Genomic DNA, 15,164 nt, shown 5'->3' with positions numbered 1-15,164 from the left:
ACTTAAAAAAAATTAGTCTTTGCCTATCTATTAAAAAATATTCTTAGTGTAAACTAAATATAAAAAAAATACCATCATTCCACCAAAGTTGAATTGGTCAAAAAAGGTATCCTCGTGACAAGCACAAATATAGCTTTGGAGGACTGATATTGAGAAAATGTATTGTAAATTAGCAAATGTATATTTATTCCAATACTTGGTTAAGTCAGGTAATAAATCTTCAATGCGAAGTTTATAAATCTCTAATGGGAAGCTCTCCTGGCAAAGAGGGAAATTCTTAATGAGGAGTAAACTTTTGTGGAAAAGGAGAGTATAGTAGATATAGGAATTAAGGGTCTTTAGAAAATAGATAGGCTTGTGGCAGCAATGAGAAAGGCGTATCCTCAAAAACAAAAAAGAGGAGCCTAGCTGTTGAAGGGAAAGGAAAGGTGTTCAATTTTTTTCTTTACAAAATTAGTAGGAAATTGAATCTCAGCCTTTGAAGTGTTGTAAGACTAGGTGTCACATGAGGATGAAAAGAAATGAAGATGTCTATTCCTTTAGGAAATGGACAACAGCTGAATCCGTCAATTAAGCGACACTCATTAAGTATGTAAAATCATATTAGTTGATATTTCAACATAATTTCAAATAATCTTAGTGTAAATTCAAATACATATTACAGCCGAAAGTTTACATGATCTCGCGTCATCGAAAAAAACAATTAGTTATATACTTGGATCAATAGTAATGAACTAAAATTATCTTAAATATACAACATAAAGTACATATCTCTATCAATATATCTATCTATCTTATAATGTATATTGCTTTATATTTTTTTATTTTTATATAATTATTTATTACATTTTTCTAAAAAAATTTATTGATTGACAATATAAAATATTTTACACATCATCCAATCACAATACATAATATATGATAGATTTATTGACTCTTAAAACAATCATTTTAAATTAATTCAACCCGTTAACATATAACATATCTAAGATGATAAATTATCTTACAATGGGTTGATAAAGTTATAAGGTTATTGAAATATCTAATAGTAATTAATCACTTATAAAACAAAAATTAATTATATTTACATAATCATGTTTGTTGGGTGGACACATTTTAGATGATGTTCAAATGTACAATAATCAGTACTTATGCTATGTAATTATGCTAAATTATTGTCCATTAAGAGAGTAATTTAAATCATGGTAAGACTTATTTATTATTTCTCACATATTTACACTTATATCTCTATCTCTTGTATTTCTTTTTAATCAAATACTTTTAAATTTTACTTTATTTTTCACATATTTCTTCGCATCCTTTCTATCTACTTTCTACCAAACAGGATATAAAGATGACAAAATCAAGTAGAATGAAAACTCTTCCGAATATAGATGGGTGAAAGCCTGAGGAAGAAAAAACTATAAACTAAATAAGAAATGAACATACTTATGCAGGCAAGCTGATGCTAAAACAAACATGAATCAACTTGAGAAATTCAAGTTTAGAAAATAGGATTATTTTTTAAATAAAAAAATATTGACATCACACTTAAAATATAAATAAGTGAATAATAATTCATAAGATTTTGATAGTCACAACACAAATTGCCTTATAAAATCATAAAACTATTTGTTGCAGAAAAAAAAAACTCTTAACAATTTGGAGAAACTCATATTTGATATTTCATTCAAAATCTAACTTAAATTACATGAGCCAGATGAAAGCTCTTAATTCATTTAAACAATTGTGAGTTTAAATGATAGAAGAAGAAAAATAGAAAACAAATCATAATAATAAGAAACATATCCAAACAAATGATAGAATCTTCATTTTAATAGACGAAACAAATTTTAAAAAATCAATTAAAACAAATCTTAATAAAATCAATCATAAATTCTAATGAAATCTATCTCAAATCATCATTAGATTTACAAATAATAACTACAAATCTTAGGCAATAAAGTTAACAATTATACACTATTTTGAGTCTTCATATAATCATATCCTTGGGCTTGCACAAGTCGAACTACAACCTTATTAGATAGGAATTGCATTCACAGACTCCTTTTGCCTCTTGTATCTTTTGAACTTTTCTTTTTGTTAACGGGTCCTCTCTTAGAATCGAGTCTTTTTTTTTTTTACTTGAGCTTGTTTGGTCATGCAATATCCTATTCAGATTCATATCACAAACATTGAGCATACATGGTATCAGAGTGCTAATCAGTAGGCAGTAGCTTTGCCATTGTGGCACTGTGACTGAGTCTGTGTCTGCTCCTGGGAATGGCTATTGTCCAGTTGAACATGTCTAAGCTGGTTAGGGTGCTGCTGGTGCTGTAACTGGAACACTTGTTGGCTAATAGCAAGCTGTTGAGCCATGCGACTTGAGAGAAGAGACTCTCCACCAAGTTCTGCAACTGTGCGTCTTAAACGCCGCACTTCAGCATCCAAGGTCTCATTCAGAGCTGCCAAAACAAGCACACAAATGATGGATAGCACAGCTAAAGTATTCATCTCCAGCACAAAAACAAGGCAGTACAGTGCATTTTAGAAGGGAGAGGCTGATGAAATGGAGATACATATTGAGTTACAAGTTCAAGCTGCTAAAAACATATTGCCAATGCCTTGGTCTTGGAGATACAAGTTTACAGTGTATAATTGCATTACAAAGAAACATCTAGTAAAGAAGTCACTGCTGATAAAGGCATTAGGCATGAAGACAACAGAAGTTTTGTGGTAATAACGAAATTAGTGTAGTTTTCAACTATTTTCCATTAAGAATCGAAACATCATATATAAAGAGTTCTATTATTTTAGTATGTACAATAAAAAGAACATTTGAACCTTGACTATCAGAATTCCCTTCCTAGTATCGTGTTCTCTCTCTCTTTTTCTTTCTATTTTGGCATCAAGAGAGTTTAAGTGACACCATCTGTGTTGGCAAAATTACACTAACATTTTCTCATATGCAGTTCTAAAGAGGCCATGAAATGCAAAACAAGAACTTTAGAAAAACATGGTACTAGACTACTAGTGCAAATGTACTTTGCATTCTGCAAGATTGAATCAAATTCCTAGACCAGACAGGTAGATTTCAAAGGCGCAGTTGTGCAGAGATTTTGAACATAATTGGATAGAAAATCACTCAACTTTTAGTGAATTAACATCAGCCATTTACATGTTGAGAACCAACACAATATTGAACCGTGTTATCACACATAAAATCCATTTACTAAATGAAAATCAGAGATCATTGAACCAGATGATAAATATAAGTTATTTCTGTATAAAGTTGGAAAAGTTCACCCTTTACTGGGTGGAACAAGCTAGAGCAGATTTGAGCTAATAGATAAAGTAGAAGAGAAATGCATATGCATACCATCTTTTAGTTGGGACTGCTGTTCCAAGGCTTGAATCCTCAATTTGTACTCATTATTCTCACTTTTCAGCTCTGAATTATCCATCTGTAGACAAGCACAACAAAAGAAAGGAAAGAAAAGAATAAATGAATGCTAGAAGCAAACATTATTCAACACAATAAAATATAATTGAAAAACTGAAGAAAAGGGAATATTGGCTCAACTCAGACCGTACACACCTGTAATTTGGTAAACTGAGTAGACAATGTGGTTGTCTCTGTCTGAAGTGTTTGTACTTTGAGCTCTAATTCAGAAATGTACCGCATCTTCCTCTCTTTTGAGCGAGCAGCTGATAGACGATTAGCCAAAATCCTAGAAAAATATTTCACAGCATTAGTTTTTAACCCTCAAAAAAATAAAGGGACATAAAGACGGTCAAAGAGAAGACTATTATTACCTTTTAGCACGCTTAGGATCGGCCATGGCAATTTCAGCAAGTTTATCGTTCTCCTTTATTTTCTTTAGCTCCTCTGAGCTGAATTCACCATTTCCAAACTCCATGCTTGTTTCAGATGTCTTACCATCTATTGAACTGCTAGGAGAGTGTTGACCAAATCGGTTTTGTGAAGGAGGAAGCTTAGGCGATTCATCTCCAATATGGAAATTTCCTATGGAGCTGTCCAATGAGAAACTTCTCCGGTGTCGGGAACCAGGTGCAACGTCTCCATTAGAACTCCTCTTCACTCCTTCCCTCCTCTCTTCAGAACAGCGGGAACTAGCCCCTTGAGAACCAGTCACTTTGCCATTTGCATGACTCTCAACTTCGTTATCACTGCTCTCAACTGTCTTGGAACCACTAGTTCTGCTATCCAAATCCTTATCTTCCATACCAGAAAAATTGAGACCATCAATATTGTCCAAATTCATATATGCACTAAACAAATCATCCAGTGCATCATCCTCTTTCCTCCCAACCATAGGTTCTCCACCAAAACCATCAACACGGTCCATATCCTTAATCGGTTCCTTTAACACTAACTGAATCGGCTTCTCAAAACCAGAGTTCCCTCCCCTAGATGCCGAATTTTCACGATTGCTCCAAGTCTTAGAGGGAACAAACTGAGGGGCAGACTGAATAAAATCAGCGATTCCTAAAGGGGAATCACTGCTAGAGCGCCTATGTCCTTTACGAGGAGGAAGAGAATGGCCAAGCTGAAGCGCATGACCCCGATTAGGCAAAGGGGCATGAGAGGTAGGCAAGCTTTCCTCAGCAGACACGTCGGTCGAAATTGAGTCGGAAAAGGAAGGTTCTTTGTAAGGGGAAGGACTCAATGGGGGCAAGGAATCCAGAGAGAAAAAAGAGGGCTGAGACAAAGACCTGGAATGGGACGACGCAGGACTCAAATTGGGAGAACCCAAACGCTGGGAAACAGAATTGGATTGGGATTGGGAGCCCAAAAATTGAGGATAAGGTGATGAAGGTGAAATATTGGTATTAGGGTGTGAGGGTGGCATACCATAGGGTTTCTGGTTCTGGTTCTCAGCAACACCCATTTGATTATTCAATCGATTTGGGGGTCTAAGAGCACCCCCAGATGATGAACCAAATACACCACTATTTCGATTCATATTCATATTACTCTGATCAACACCTACCATTGATTCTACAACAATCACTAACCTTTCTAGTTTCTACACACGGCTATTAATCAAACTTCAAAATCCTAACACACAGTTCACCTACAAGGCTACACTACTACTGAAAAAGTTGCTAATAATCGATGAATGTTTTTTAACTAACACAGTAGTTTTCTGTACCTGGTCATGGCTAGTTTCTGATTAAAAAGTGCAAACCCTATCTTGTAACCAGCACCACGACAAGGACAGGCGTGAATAATATTAAAGCAGAGTTTGTGTGTGTGTGTGTTTTGTGCTACAGAAGCAGGAAAATTCCACGGTGGAGCGGAAGAGGTTTCTAGAGGAACAACATGAGAGGTTCAAGTGTCGGAGAGCGATGAAGACGATGATGTGGTTGTGTTGTGCGTGTTTGAAGTAAATTGTAATTGTTTTTCGTCTTTTGGTCGTGAAATAAATGGCTTGCGCGTGTCAACTTTGTTCGGACGCGGATATTTTTCTTTTTCCTTTAAAAAATATACTGATTTTGATCAGTGAATATGTGAGAGGATATAAATTCATCATTCACAATTGAAAATTCAAATTTAATTTTTAATACGTAAAAAATTAATAAATTAGTTATATGAATAATTTAATCATAAATTGATTTCTTAATTTTATAATTTAATATTAAATTAATTATAAAAATATAATTTAATATAAAATTAATCTTTAAATATTACAATTTATTTATAAAATAATTTCATAAATCTAAAAATAAGATTAATTTATTGTATTTTTTATATATTTGAAAATTATATTTAAATTTTTTATCATAAGGATGAATTTATCACACTTTCACTTTTTACAAGACTAAAATAAATATTTATTTTTTTCTTTATTTTTGGATTACGTTCTATTCCTTTTATTTTTAATATTTATTACTAGATGATGTTGTATAGACTATAGTTTATTATTTATTATTTATTATTTATTTGTTATCTAATTGATTTGAAAATCTACACGTATTAGGAAACTCCTCCATTAGTCAACACACTTTAACAACTTTACATCTTGGTTTGATGGAGACTCAACAAACGCGTTTCCACACGTCACATGAGTAATTTGAGGGAACGTTTGTATTCTTTTTTTATGGAAATTATTTTAAAATAAGGTGATTTGTATTTAAACTTTATTTTTCGTTTCGAAAATTTTAAATTTAAAAGTTATTACTTTATTTAACGCAGATTTTTAACTAAATTAATTTTGTGAAACCAATATTATTCGCCATGGGTTATTGGATTCTCCTCTGTTCCCCTGCTGGATAGTAATGTCAGTCCCAAATTCGTAAAACTAGAGTTAATCCAGATTTCTTTGGGCTAGGCCCTCCTTTTAAAACCGAAAAATAAAAAACGAATTAGTTTTTTTTTATCAGCAACAAAAAAACGAATTAGTTTGTTTCAAATTTTGGTAAAATAAATTTTAACATAAAAAATTCGAATCTCGCACTCATAATTAGTTATCCCAACAACAACAAAAAAAAATACTTATCCAACAATCAATTTCATTCACTGTAAAATTAAATTTAGAAATAAAAAAATATTACCAAAAAAATCAATTCTATTGAAAACAACTAAAACTGCATTTTATGGTCAAAACTAGCGGTCATGTAAACATGTATATTGAACCGAAGGCATATTGTTGACTAGGTATGATATATTACAAGACAGTAAAATGTCAATTATTTTTACTCGAACTATGCAATGAGTAAAAATATCAAGTATTTTTTTAAAAAAAAATCAATTAACATAGAAAATAAACATGGTAAAATATCAATTATTTTTAGTACTAAGTTGGAAATGTTTGTTTTTTTTATGTTTGATTTGTTTTGTAAGAAATAATATTCCTAGGAAATAATATTTCCAGAAATATGTTTGGCAATGTTTCTCACAAAAATATTGCCATGAGAGATAGGAGTCTAACTTTTCTTAATTAAAAAATAAGTTTTATTATGCTAAAAATATTGTTTTTATTAAATCATTTAATGTGATAAATAATTAAATATCATGGTAAAAATATTATGTTACTTTTTGATTTCCAAAAAATTTATGTGAAAATATTTGTGATTAACGAAAAAATTTAGTCATTCATATAAATTCATGATTCTCATATAAAATAAAAAAAATCTTTATACAAAATACTCCCTATGTTTGTCTCGTGTGCAAGACTAATAAGTGTCGTATGTTATCTCATTTTAATGTCAACGATGTGTTAGCAGTAACAAAATATTCAGGAACAAGAATCTGCAAAGAATGAGTATACACAAGATGCTAATTTATAGTTTTTTCACCATCATTAAAGTGTGTGTTTATATTGGAATTGACTAAAATGGAACACATTTTATTTCTTAGTATAATTCAAACATATAATTTTCAAAACTAAACGTGACAATTGTATAGTTCAAACATATAGAAAGAGAAGAAAGTGTAATTACCTTCAGAAAAAAAAAAGAGAGAAGAAGTGTAATTAATTATAATTTCGCTTAAATTGTTTACAGAATAAATAAAGGTTGATGCAATTATTGATTGATTAGTGAGGCACTTGCATGAAATTGATCATAAGATTGTAGTTCAGACTTCAAGAGTTGGTTGAGTTGGCTATTTTGAATGGTCCAAAACATGGTGAAATAAAAATAAAGTTGTATTAGGTAGTATGTCTAAGATACATCATGTCAAAAGTTGTTGAGATGTTTTCCGTGACATAGAATAAAGCTTAAGATTAGAGCCATACTTATGAATTATTTTCCTCTATTTAGAAAGCACGTCCATCTTTTTTTCATTTTCTATTTTGAAAGTGGTCATTGATGGAACCCTCCTCTCTTAATCAAAGTATTTATCTAGTTTGCTTATATTCCCACCTTACTGCAATTAATTGTTTCATTTGACATGTCACTGAGGAGATTATTATGCATTTAGTTTGCTTGGGTTTGATAACTTACAAAGTGTCGAAAGTATCATCAATTCTTTTTGTTTTATTTTTTTTTTGAAAATATTGCTAACGGGTACATTGTTAAGTTCATACTAGCAGACAACAATATGTACATTATCAAACTGTTATTTCAACTTGCTATTATTTTATTTTTATTTTTCCTCTTCAAGCTATTACTCACTATATGTAAAATAGGCTATCATCTTTTTTTCATCAACAAATATTAATTATAAATTTATTAGTTTTTCTTATTAAAATAATTCAAACTTACTACCTATTCTTTTATTTATTTATTTTTTATCATTAAATTAATTTTATATCTCCTCGTGTTATCATAAATTGGGTTACATTTTGCTTGGTTAGCTTGTGCAGCACTTCAAAACGTTGAGAGCAAATAATTGTCGCTTTTTTAAATTTTCTGTCAAAGGATTATTCATTAAAAATATCCAACAACACTTCCAAAAAAAAAATGGAAGATGCTAAAGAAAAAAAAAAATGACAACAGTACACAACAAATAAACAACTTCAACTCAACATACACGCTCAAACTAAATCGCCAAGGATGGATTTGTTTCTTCAAATAAAGTATTTGGTTCAAACTTTGTGAATAAATAAAATGTGATTGGGAGAAAAAATTTTGTAAAGATAATTATTTAAATTTTTCAGTAGAAATTAATTCTCAGTATAACTGATAAATATTTCATATCAATATTATAATTATAAAAAAAATTAAATAATTAAACATGTTAGTAGTCGTGATAAAAGTATAAAACAAATAAACTTGCAGTAAAAAAATAAATAAAAACAAAAAAACTTTGGTACACCGAAAACTTTAGCCTAAACCCTCACAACATTTTTTCTTTCTTTATTTTTTCTGGATCAACACTTATCCAACTAAAATTTGTCAAAGGATTGTGACAATTGCTTCCCGCACTTGCTGAATTGCTTATTGCAATTCCCATATTTTAGTTAGTGTTTTGTGTAAGTGGCCTCTTTAGCCCGAATTCTTTTAGAAAAACGTAGATTGGGCCACTGGTCCAATTAAACAAGCCCAAATAATCGCAGCCATCCGATTTCGTTTCCATATCATCGAGCACTATAAAGTGAAGCTTCTTCCCACTGATCTTGTGAAGCCCTAGTTTACACTTGTGTCTCCCTCGCCTTCCCCCATCTTATCCTTCTAATCATTTTTAGGGTTTTCGCTAAATCATTTTGTTTTTTGTCTATATGCTTTCAGCATAAGATGCCAAATGATGAATCTTTCGAAATTGTTGAGAACTCAATCTTTAATTTGAGTGCAATGAATATCATTTCATTGAATAGGAAGATCTGATGCCGCTTACTCACATTCTCAATTTCTCGTTAGCTCCCTTTTTTTTCTAATTCATTTGTATTTTTATTGCTTCTGCGAGGTTCTCCATTTTATCTCTTTTTGCAATTATATTATTCGTTGTTTGTTACAAGCTTACAATTTGCTTAGTCATTATTTATTTATTAATACTGTAGCCAATGATGCAAATATTGGATTTGGCTGAAATGCAAAATTTTGCATTTTTGTGTGGAAAATTTTGAACTAGGACGGTCTGAGGCTACGAAACTGATTTACAATATTGTTTTTTCCCCTCTTTTTTTAATCGATTCTTTTGGGTATTCTGGTGTGTCTCCTAAATGTTCATCTGTTTGAACTGAACAGTGCCGTGAATGATGATAAATATTTTTTTTACAGTTATCCCTGGCTGATACAACAGGTGCTGAAAATTGTAATCTGACACGCAATGTTTGGTTCAATACATTGGATTTATTCTTTTTTGTGTCTGTGTTTGCAATGTTTGTTGTTGGTCTCTTGTTTTTTTGACAACAAATAATGCTTAGCAAATTATCTGTTTGATAATCGTGAAACGAAATTTGGTATTGTCTTCACTTTTAATTACAAAGTAAGCTAATTTAAATTTTCAACTGGTATCACAATATTCAGCAGGACTGTCAACTCAAATGTATTGGGAATGATTGGATTAATTTAAGGTGTTATTTTCGAATGGTAATCATTATCAATATCCAGTGGGTTTAACCTCAGTTTGTGAAGATGGTCAATGTAATTAACTAGTGAAGGATCCCATGCTGACTTGTGAGACCAACTGATAATTTCAAATTATTTGAACACTTAGAAGCATTGTTCAAATATGAACAATGAATAAACCATTAATTTCGTTCCTATCCTTAAAAGCATTATCTCTCTTCTAAACAAATCCTGAAGTAAGAAAATTATGTAAACAAAAAATTTTAATTATTAGAAATTGTAAATATTAAATAACTAGGAGATTTATGTAAATAAAAAAATGTTATTGTATTTTTTCTAATATCTATTTTTGATTTTTATGAATAAAAAGGTTAATATTACTCTTTTGTTCATTATGTTTTATATTAGTATATTAAATTTTGAAAGTTTTGTCGTATTCTTTTATGTTTTTGAAATTTGTTTATCTTTTTAAATTCTATCATTTTGATTTTTTTTAAAGAAATGTTGGTATTTTATTAATTTTAAATTTTAAAAAATTAAAATCAAATTTTTAAAATTTAATGAAACAAAGTGAAATAGCTTTTATTTATTGATAAGAGGGCCTAAATGTCAAGTAAAAAATAACGAAAATAAAGAGCAAATCTTAAATCTTGTTTTCTATGAACGTGCCATGTTTAACTATCTAATGTATAACAAGGGTGGGGAGTATGAGCTCCAGTTTCCTGACTTTATTATATCGATGGCAGTTTTGGAAACTCTCTCAGTGCATTTAGAGAAACCTCTTCTTTGGGGGACGATATTAGAAGATGTTAAACTCCTATTGAGCTATGTGCATGAGTGATGATTGTGTGATGATACTAATCCAAAATTTTGCAATGAACTTCACAAAATCAGAAATCTTACCAAGAATAATCCTTGGCCCTAGACAACATTTCAAGTTTCCTTGGTGTTTTTGAATGCTTGGGAATTGGAAAATATTTGGAATGTATTCTATGATAGGTAGGAAAAAGGTGTTTTTTTAATCATCTTTGTGACAAAATGTGGAAGAGAATTACTCAATGGTCCAACAAGAATCTTTCCAAATTGTTGAGGATGTCATTATCAAATTTGTTACCCAACCAATCCCTTTATATTGCATGTTTTTTAGACATGTTTATGGCTTCAATTTATGGAAGGAAAATAATGTTGAAAAATTTTATTTGACCAGGATGCTATAGTATCAAAAGTTTTCAAAAAGCTAAATATTATCCCAAACTAGATTTTCTACTAGCTAGTTTTGGTTCTAATGTTCAACATCTATGTTTCATTGGTAGTGGTTAAATATGGTTCAAGATGACTTTTGGGGGGAATGGTAATTCTATCATTGTTTGGAATGATCCTTGGTTGATAAACCCCTTGAGAACCCCTATGTTCTAAGTCAACCTTTAGAGGGTTGGGAGGACCTTAAAGTGAGTGAATTGTTTTACCCGGTTTCAAAAGTTTGGCGCCATGACACAGTGCATCATATCTTTAATTCTCGTGATGCCAATGCCGTTCAAGAGGTGTTCATCCATCCTTTTGAGCTTGAAGATAAGCTGATTTGATCCTTAACTAGACATGGTATGCTTGGAGTATGCTTGGAACATTTTCTTCGGCTGTCCTTGAGCAATGAATGTATGGCGTATTTAAAATAAGAGAAAAATTTCATTACATGATAATATTTAATAAAAATAATGATAATTACATAATATGGAAAATAAGTATGTAACCATAAAAATACATTTTACATAATAATAAATAATTATGCACAATAACATTAAAAACATAACAATGAAAAATATATAAGCTTACATAAAATTAAATTTTCTTATTTTATTTTCCAAAATGCTTTCAAATATGTTTAATTAAATTTGGTTGAAGTTGATAATTATTTTCTCTATCATGAATCTTTACTTTCTTTTGGAGATAAATTGATCTTAAATTGAGATTTCAGAATTGATGTGCAAAATAATATGAATTTACCCATAGACATGACTTTGGGATAAAAAAGACATGATTATTGAGAGAACAACAACAAGAAGAAAGAAAAGTATGAGTAATTGTCAATCTGTATGAGTATATGATCGTTTGTGCCTCCCGCATTATTAATAAAGCATTCAAATCAATTGAGTTCATGGACACTTTATGTTATAAACAAATAGTATCGCTATATATAATACTAAAATTTCTAATTTATATTTAATGTACATGCAAATTTACATAATAAATTTTGTGATGATTATTTTTTATCTAATAATTAATTTAATTACATATATAAATTATAAATAAAAATCATAGCTTTAATAAGTATTTACATATGTAAAAAATATCAAATTTATTTAATTATCAATTGTTATAAAAAAACATCTAAATACATCATTCAATTAAATATCATATTTATTTAATTTTTAATCATTATAATAAATATCTAAATACATCATTCAATTAAATATCAAATTTGTTTGATTATCAAATTTCGTAAACAAATTAAATGAATAAAAAAATTCTAAAAAAACAATTTTAAAAAAATTAAAAGATACAGATTAATAAATAAATTTTAAATCTTAAATTTTGGTTTCAATATTTTTTATAACTGTCAAATTTAATATATTTTTAAATTTGATTTTAATCATTATCTTAAACTAACAATCTTATCATATTTTATATTTTAAATTTTGGTTTCAATATTTTTTATAACTAGCAAATCAAATATATTTTTAAATTTAATTTCAATCATTATTTTAAACTAACAATCTTATCATATTTTAAATTTTAATTTCTATATTTTTTATAACTAGCAAGTCAAATATATCTTTAAATTTAATTTCAATCATTATCATTAATATTTTTTTTCCAAAATAAGAAAAATAATTAATTTAATTGATAACAAAATATGTCCTAAATCTTATATATTTTTTTTCAAAACTACCATTATCATTAATATTTTTCTCTTTTTTCTAATTGTTTGTCCATACAATTAATTTGGAATATTTTAGTTAAAAATAGTAATTACAATAGACATGAATTCTTATAAAAAAAACAAGCACCATTAATTTATATATTATAAATAGCAACAAATGAGTGTATTAATTCAATGTTTTAGACAACGTTTACTTATTGTCAATTTGACGGTTAAGATTGAATGTAGGATGGCATAACCAATATGATTCAGATTTCACTCCTACATATGGTAAAATCACCATAATTTCGACCATAATGAACAACTTCCTATTCCAATCTTCCTTAATGTTGCTCAAAATGGGAAAAAGAATATAGTCCTGTCATTTATAGTTCTTTGGCCTCAAGCCATTTCTGAGTGGTCTCCTTATCGCCACTTTAAGTGAGCTCAAGTCTTCAAGAATATATATTAGATATTTCAAACACATGTAGTGCAGAACTTCATGTAGAAAGGATGGTTTTCCACAAATCCTTGTTACAAGTTTTAACGACTAAGAAGCTATCAGTGACATTAATTGTCGTTCCACTTCTTCCCAGTTCTTAACTCTGGTCACCAGTGGATGCTGATCAACAGACTCGTTCTTGCACCAAGGATATGAGTTTTCATAATCAAAAAGTAAGACTCTAATTCCAACATCAGCACACTCTATGGCATACCGTGGGTTATCATCAATAAGAACCTTGGCATTTAAAGACCTGTCAATGGCAGTACACCAGGAATCTATCACCAGGAATCTAAAGAGTATCGAGTGACTTACCTACAAATTTCTGACTTTGGTCTTGACACACCATCAAGAGCAAAGTGGTTACCAAAGTGAATATCATGAAACAGTCCTGGGTAATTCTTCTCTAGCCACTCAATTATGTGGTCCTTAATTGCATTTTGTCGTGATCTGATTATACAATAATACCTCCAGTTAGTCAATGCTGACAAGATTCTTTTACAATATGAAGAAAGGTCAATACCAAAGGCATACGTTACAACTGATAGGCTACAAAATCTTGATAACTTCTGAAGAGTCATCTGAGCACCTGGAAGAGGGTGGATCCCTGACTTGAAATATGCTGTCTTAAAAAACTCATGAACACGGATATCAGCCGCAGAACAAGATATAAGGGTTTGGTGAAAATCAAAAGAGAAGGAAATAATTTATATCCAACAAATTCCATAAGTTAATGAATAGAAAAACCATTCACAAAAATGTGATGTGAAAATCTGACAGATACAGTTACCTTCATCACGTGAACAATTCCATATCTGCAACATAAATGAAGGGTATTAGACTCCATATACAAACATGCACAAATTCACAACTATACAATGAGGGCTAAATGGGCTGTAACAAGTGTTGATTATTTTTTATCAATGAAATTTTATTTAAAATAGCACCACTAGTGCACAAGCCAAATATACCTGATGCAAAACTCAGAGAATTACCAAAGCAGACACATAATACCTTGCAGAACTCATACACGTGATATCCAGAAACTGAATAATTTGATGAATATCGATCTGCAATGAACTTGCTGAGAGCTGACACAAAGTTTCCTAATACTATTTATATGATTCGCAATCCGTATGACTCATACGGATTCCAATCCATGGACGGGACATGGGAGAACGAAGAAGCAGGGGCATGGGAGAACCAACAACCAGAAAGGCACACAAACAATGCAAACCAAAACACTACAATACAATGCAGAAACATGTGGAGAAGGATTCACTAACCTCAAAGGCGATCAAGAAGACCAAAGGAACAACAGCCACGAAGAAGACAAAAGCACCACAGCAGCAACCAAGGACCACGACGAACCAGCCAACCACCCACGGAGAAAACAGGAAGAAGAAGCACTGTCGGACAAAAGAGGATGAACAAGCACCGTCGCCGGAGAACAGAGGAAGAAGAAGCACCAGAGAAAAGAGGAAGAAAAAGCACTTCCTAAGAAGAAGAAGAAACGATGAAGATGAAGCATATTTTAATCTTTTTACCCGCGTTGCTGGGTGCCGAGCAAAACTGCTGGATGCCCAAAGCAACCCAAAAAAGAATAGTTTCATCAAATATGACAATTGATTGCCAACGGTAACAAAAATTTGTGTCATCATAAATTTTTCAATTCAATTTACCCTTTCAAAAATTAAAGGCATTCAATTGTGCTCTCGAGAGCCTTCCCCGCCTATCTCTCTTCAATACAGATTCCTCTACCCTCCA

The 15,164-nt window shown here is 30.6% G+C and overlaps 2 protein-coding genes and 3 non-coding genes across 5 annotated transcripts; 3 read left to right on the top strand and 2 right to left on the bottom strand.

Annotated features, from left to right (window-relative positions):
* Window positions 1-1,877: 1,877 nt before the first annotated feature.
* LOC100810841 (bZIP transcription factor 29) lies at window positions 1,878-5,455 on the bottom strand. Its single transcript, XM_003550364.5, has 4 exons — window positions 3,817-5,455; window positions 3,599-3,731; window positions 3,380-3,464; window positions 1,878-2,465 (listed from the first exon to the last, which is right to left on the bottom strand). The coding sequence occupies exons 1-4, from the start codon at window positions 5,016-5,018 to the stop codon at window positions 2,224-2,226; spliced, it is 1,662 nt and encodes a 553-aa protein (XP_003550412.1). The 5' UTR covers window positions 5,019-5,455; the 3' UTR covers window positions 1,878-2,223.
* A 3,762-nt stretch (window positions 5,456-9,217) lies between these two features.
* Window positions 9,218-9,297, top strand: LOC113000017 (small nucleolar RNA snoR64a). The gene has a single exon (XR_003265290.1). It is a non-coding gene; the product is annotated as a small nucleolar RNA snoR64a (small nucleolar RNA).
* A 169-nt stretch (window positions 9,298-9,466) lies between these two features.
* LOC113000020 (small nucleolar RNA snoR20a) lies at window positions 9,467-9,551 on the top strand. Its single transcript, XR_003265293.1, has one exon. It is a non-coding gene; the product is annotated as a small nucleolar RNA snoR20a (small nucleolar RNA).
* Window positions 9,552-9,654: 103 nt separating this feature from the next.
* Window positions 9,655-9,737, top strand: LOC113000011 (small nucleolar RNA R38). The gene has a single exon (XR_003265284.1). It is a non-coding gene; the product is annotated as a small nucleolar RNA R38 (small nucleolar RNA).
* A 3,404-nt stretch (window positions 9,738-13,141) lies between these two features.
* Window positions 13,142-14,101, bottom strand: LOC100780022 (uncharacterized; the record flags this gene model as incomplete). Its single annotated transcript, XM_014769708.3, has 3 exons — window positions 13,142-13,650; window positions 13,713-13,847; window positions 13,932-14,101. Coding segments are annotated over 3 exons (510 nt in total), but the record flags the coding sequence as incomplete, so codon positions are not given.
* Between the last annotated feature and the right edge of the window lie 1,063 nt (window positions 14,102-15,164).

Source organism: Glycine max, chromosome 17, assembly GCF_000004515.6.
Source record: "Glycine max cultivar Williams 82 chromosome 17, Glycine_max_v4.0, whole genome shotgun sequence".
Taxonomy (NCBI): Eukaryota; Viridiplantae; Streptophyta; class Magnoliopsida; order Fabales; family Fabaceae; genus Glycine; species Glycine max.
Note: the sequence above shows the minus strand (reverse complement) of the source record. Positions and strands in the feature narration are given on the sequence as shown.

What these genes read in the sequence shown, in the direction of transcription:
- LOC100810841 (XM_003550364.5), bottom strand. Translation starts at nt 5,018, where the DNA reads ATGGTAGGTGTTGATCAGAGTAATATGAATATGAATCGAAATAGTGGT. An exon ending in CTCAGTTTACCAAATTACAG is followed by an intron (nt 3,465 to 3,598) that starts GTGTGTACGGTC and finishes GCTTGTCTACAG; the next exon opens with ATGGATAATTCAGAGCTGAA. An exon ending in GCAGTCCCAACTAAAAGATG is followed by an intron (nt 2,466 to 3,379) that starts GTATGCATATGC and finishes TTGTTTTGGCAG; the next exon opens with CTCTGAATGAGACCTTGGAT.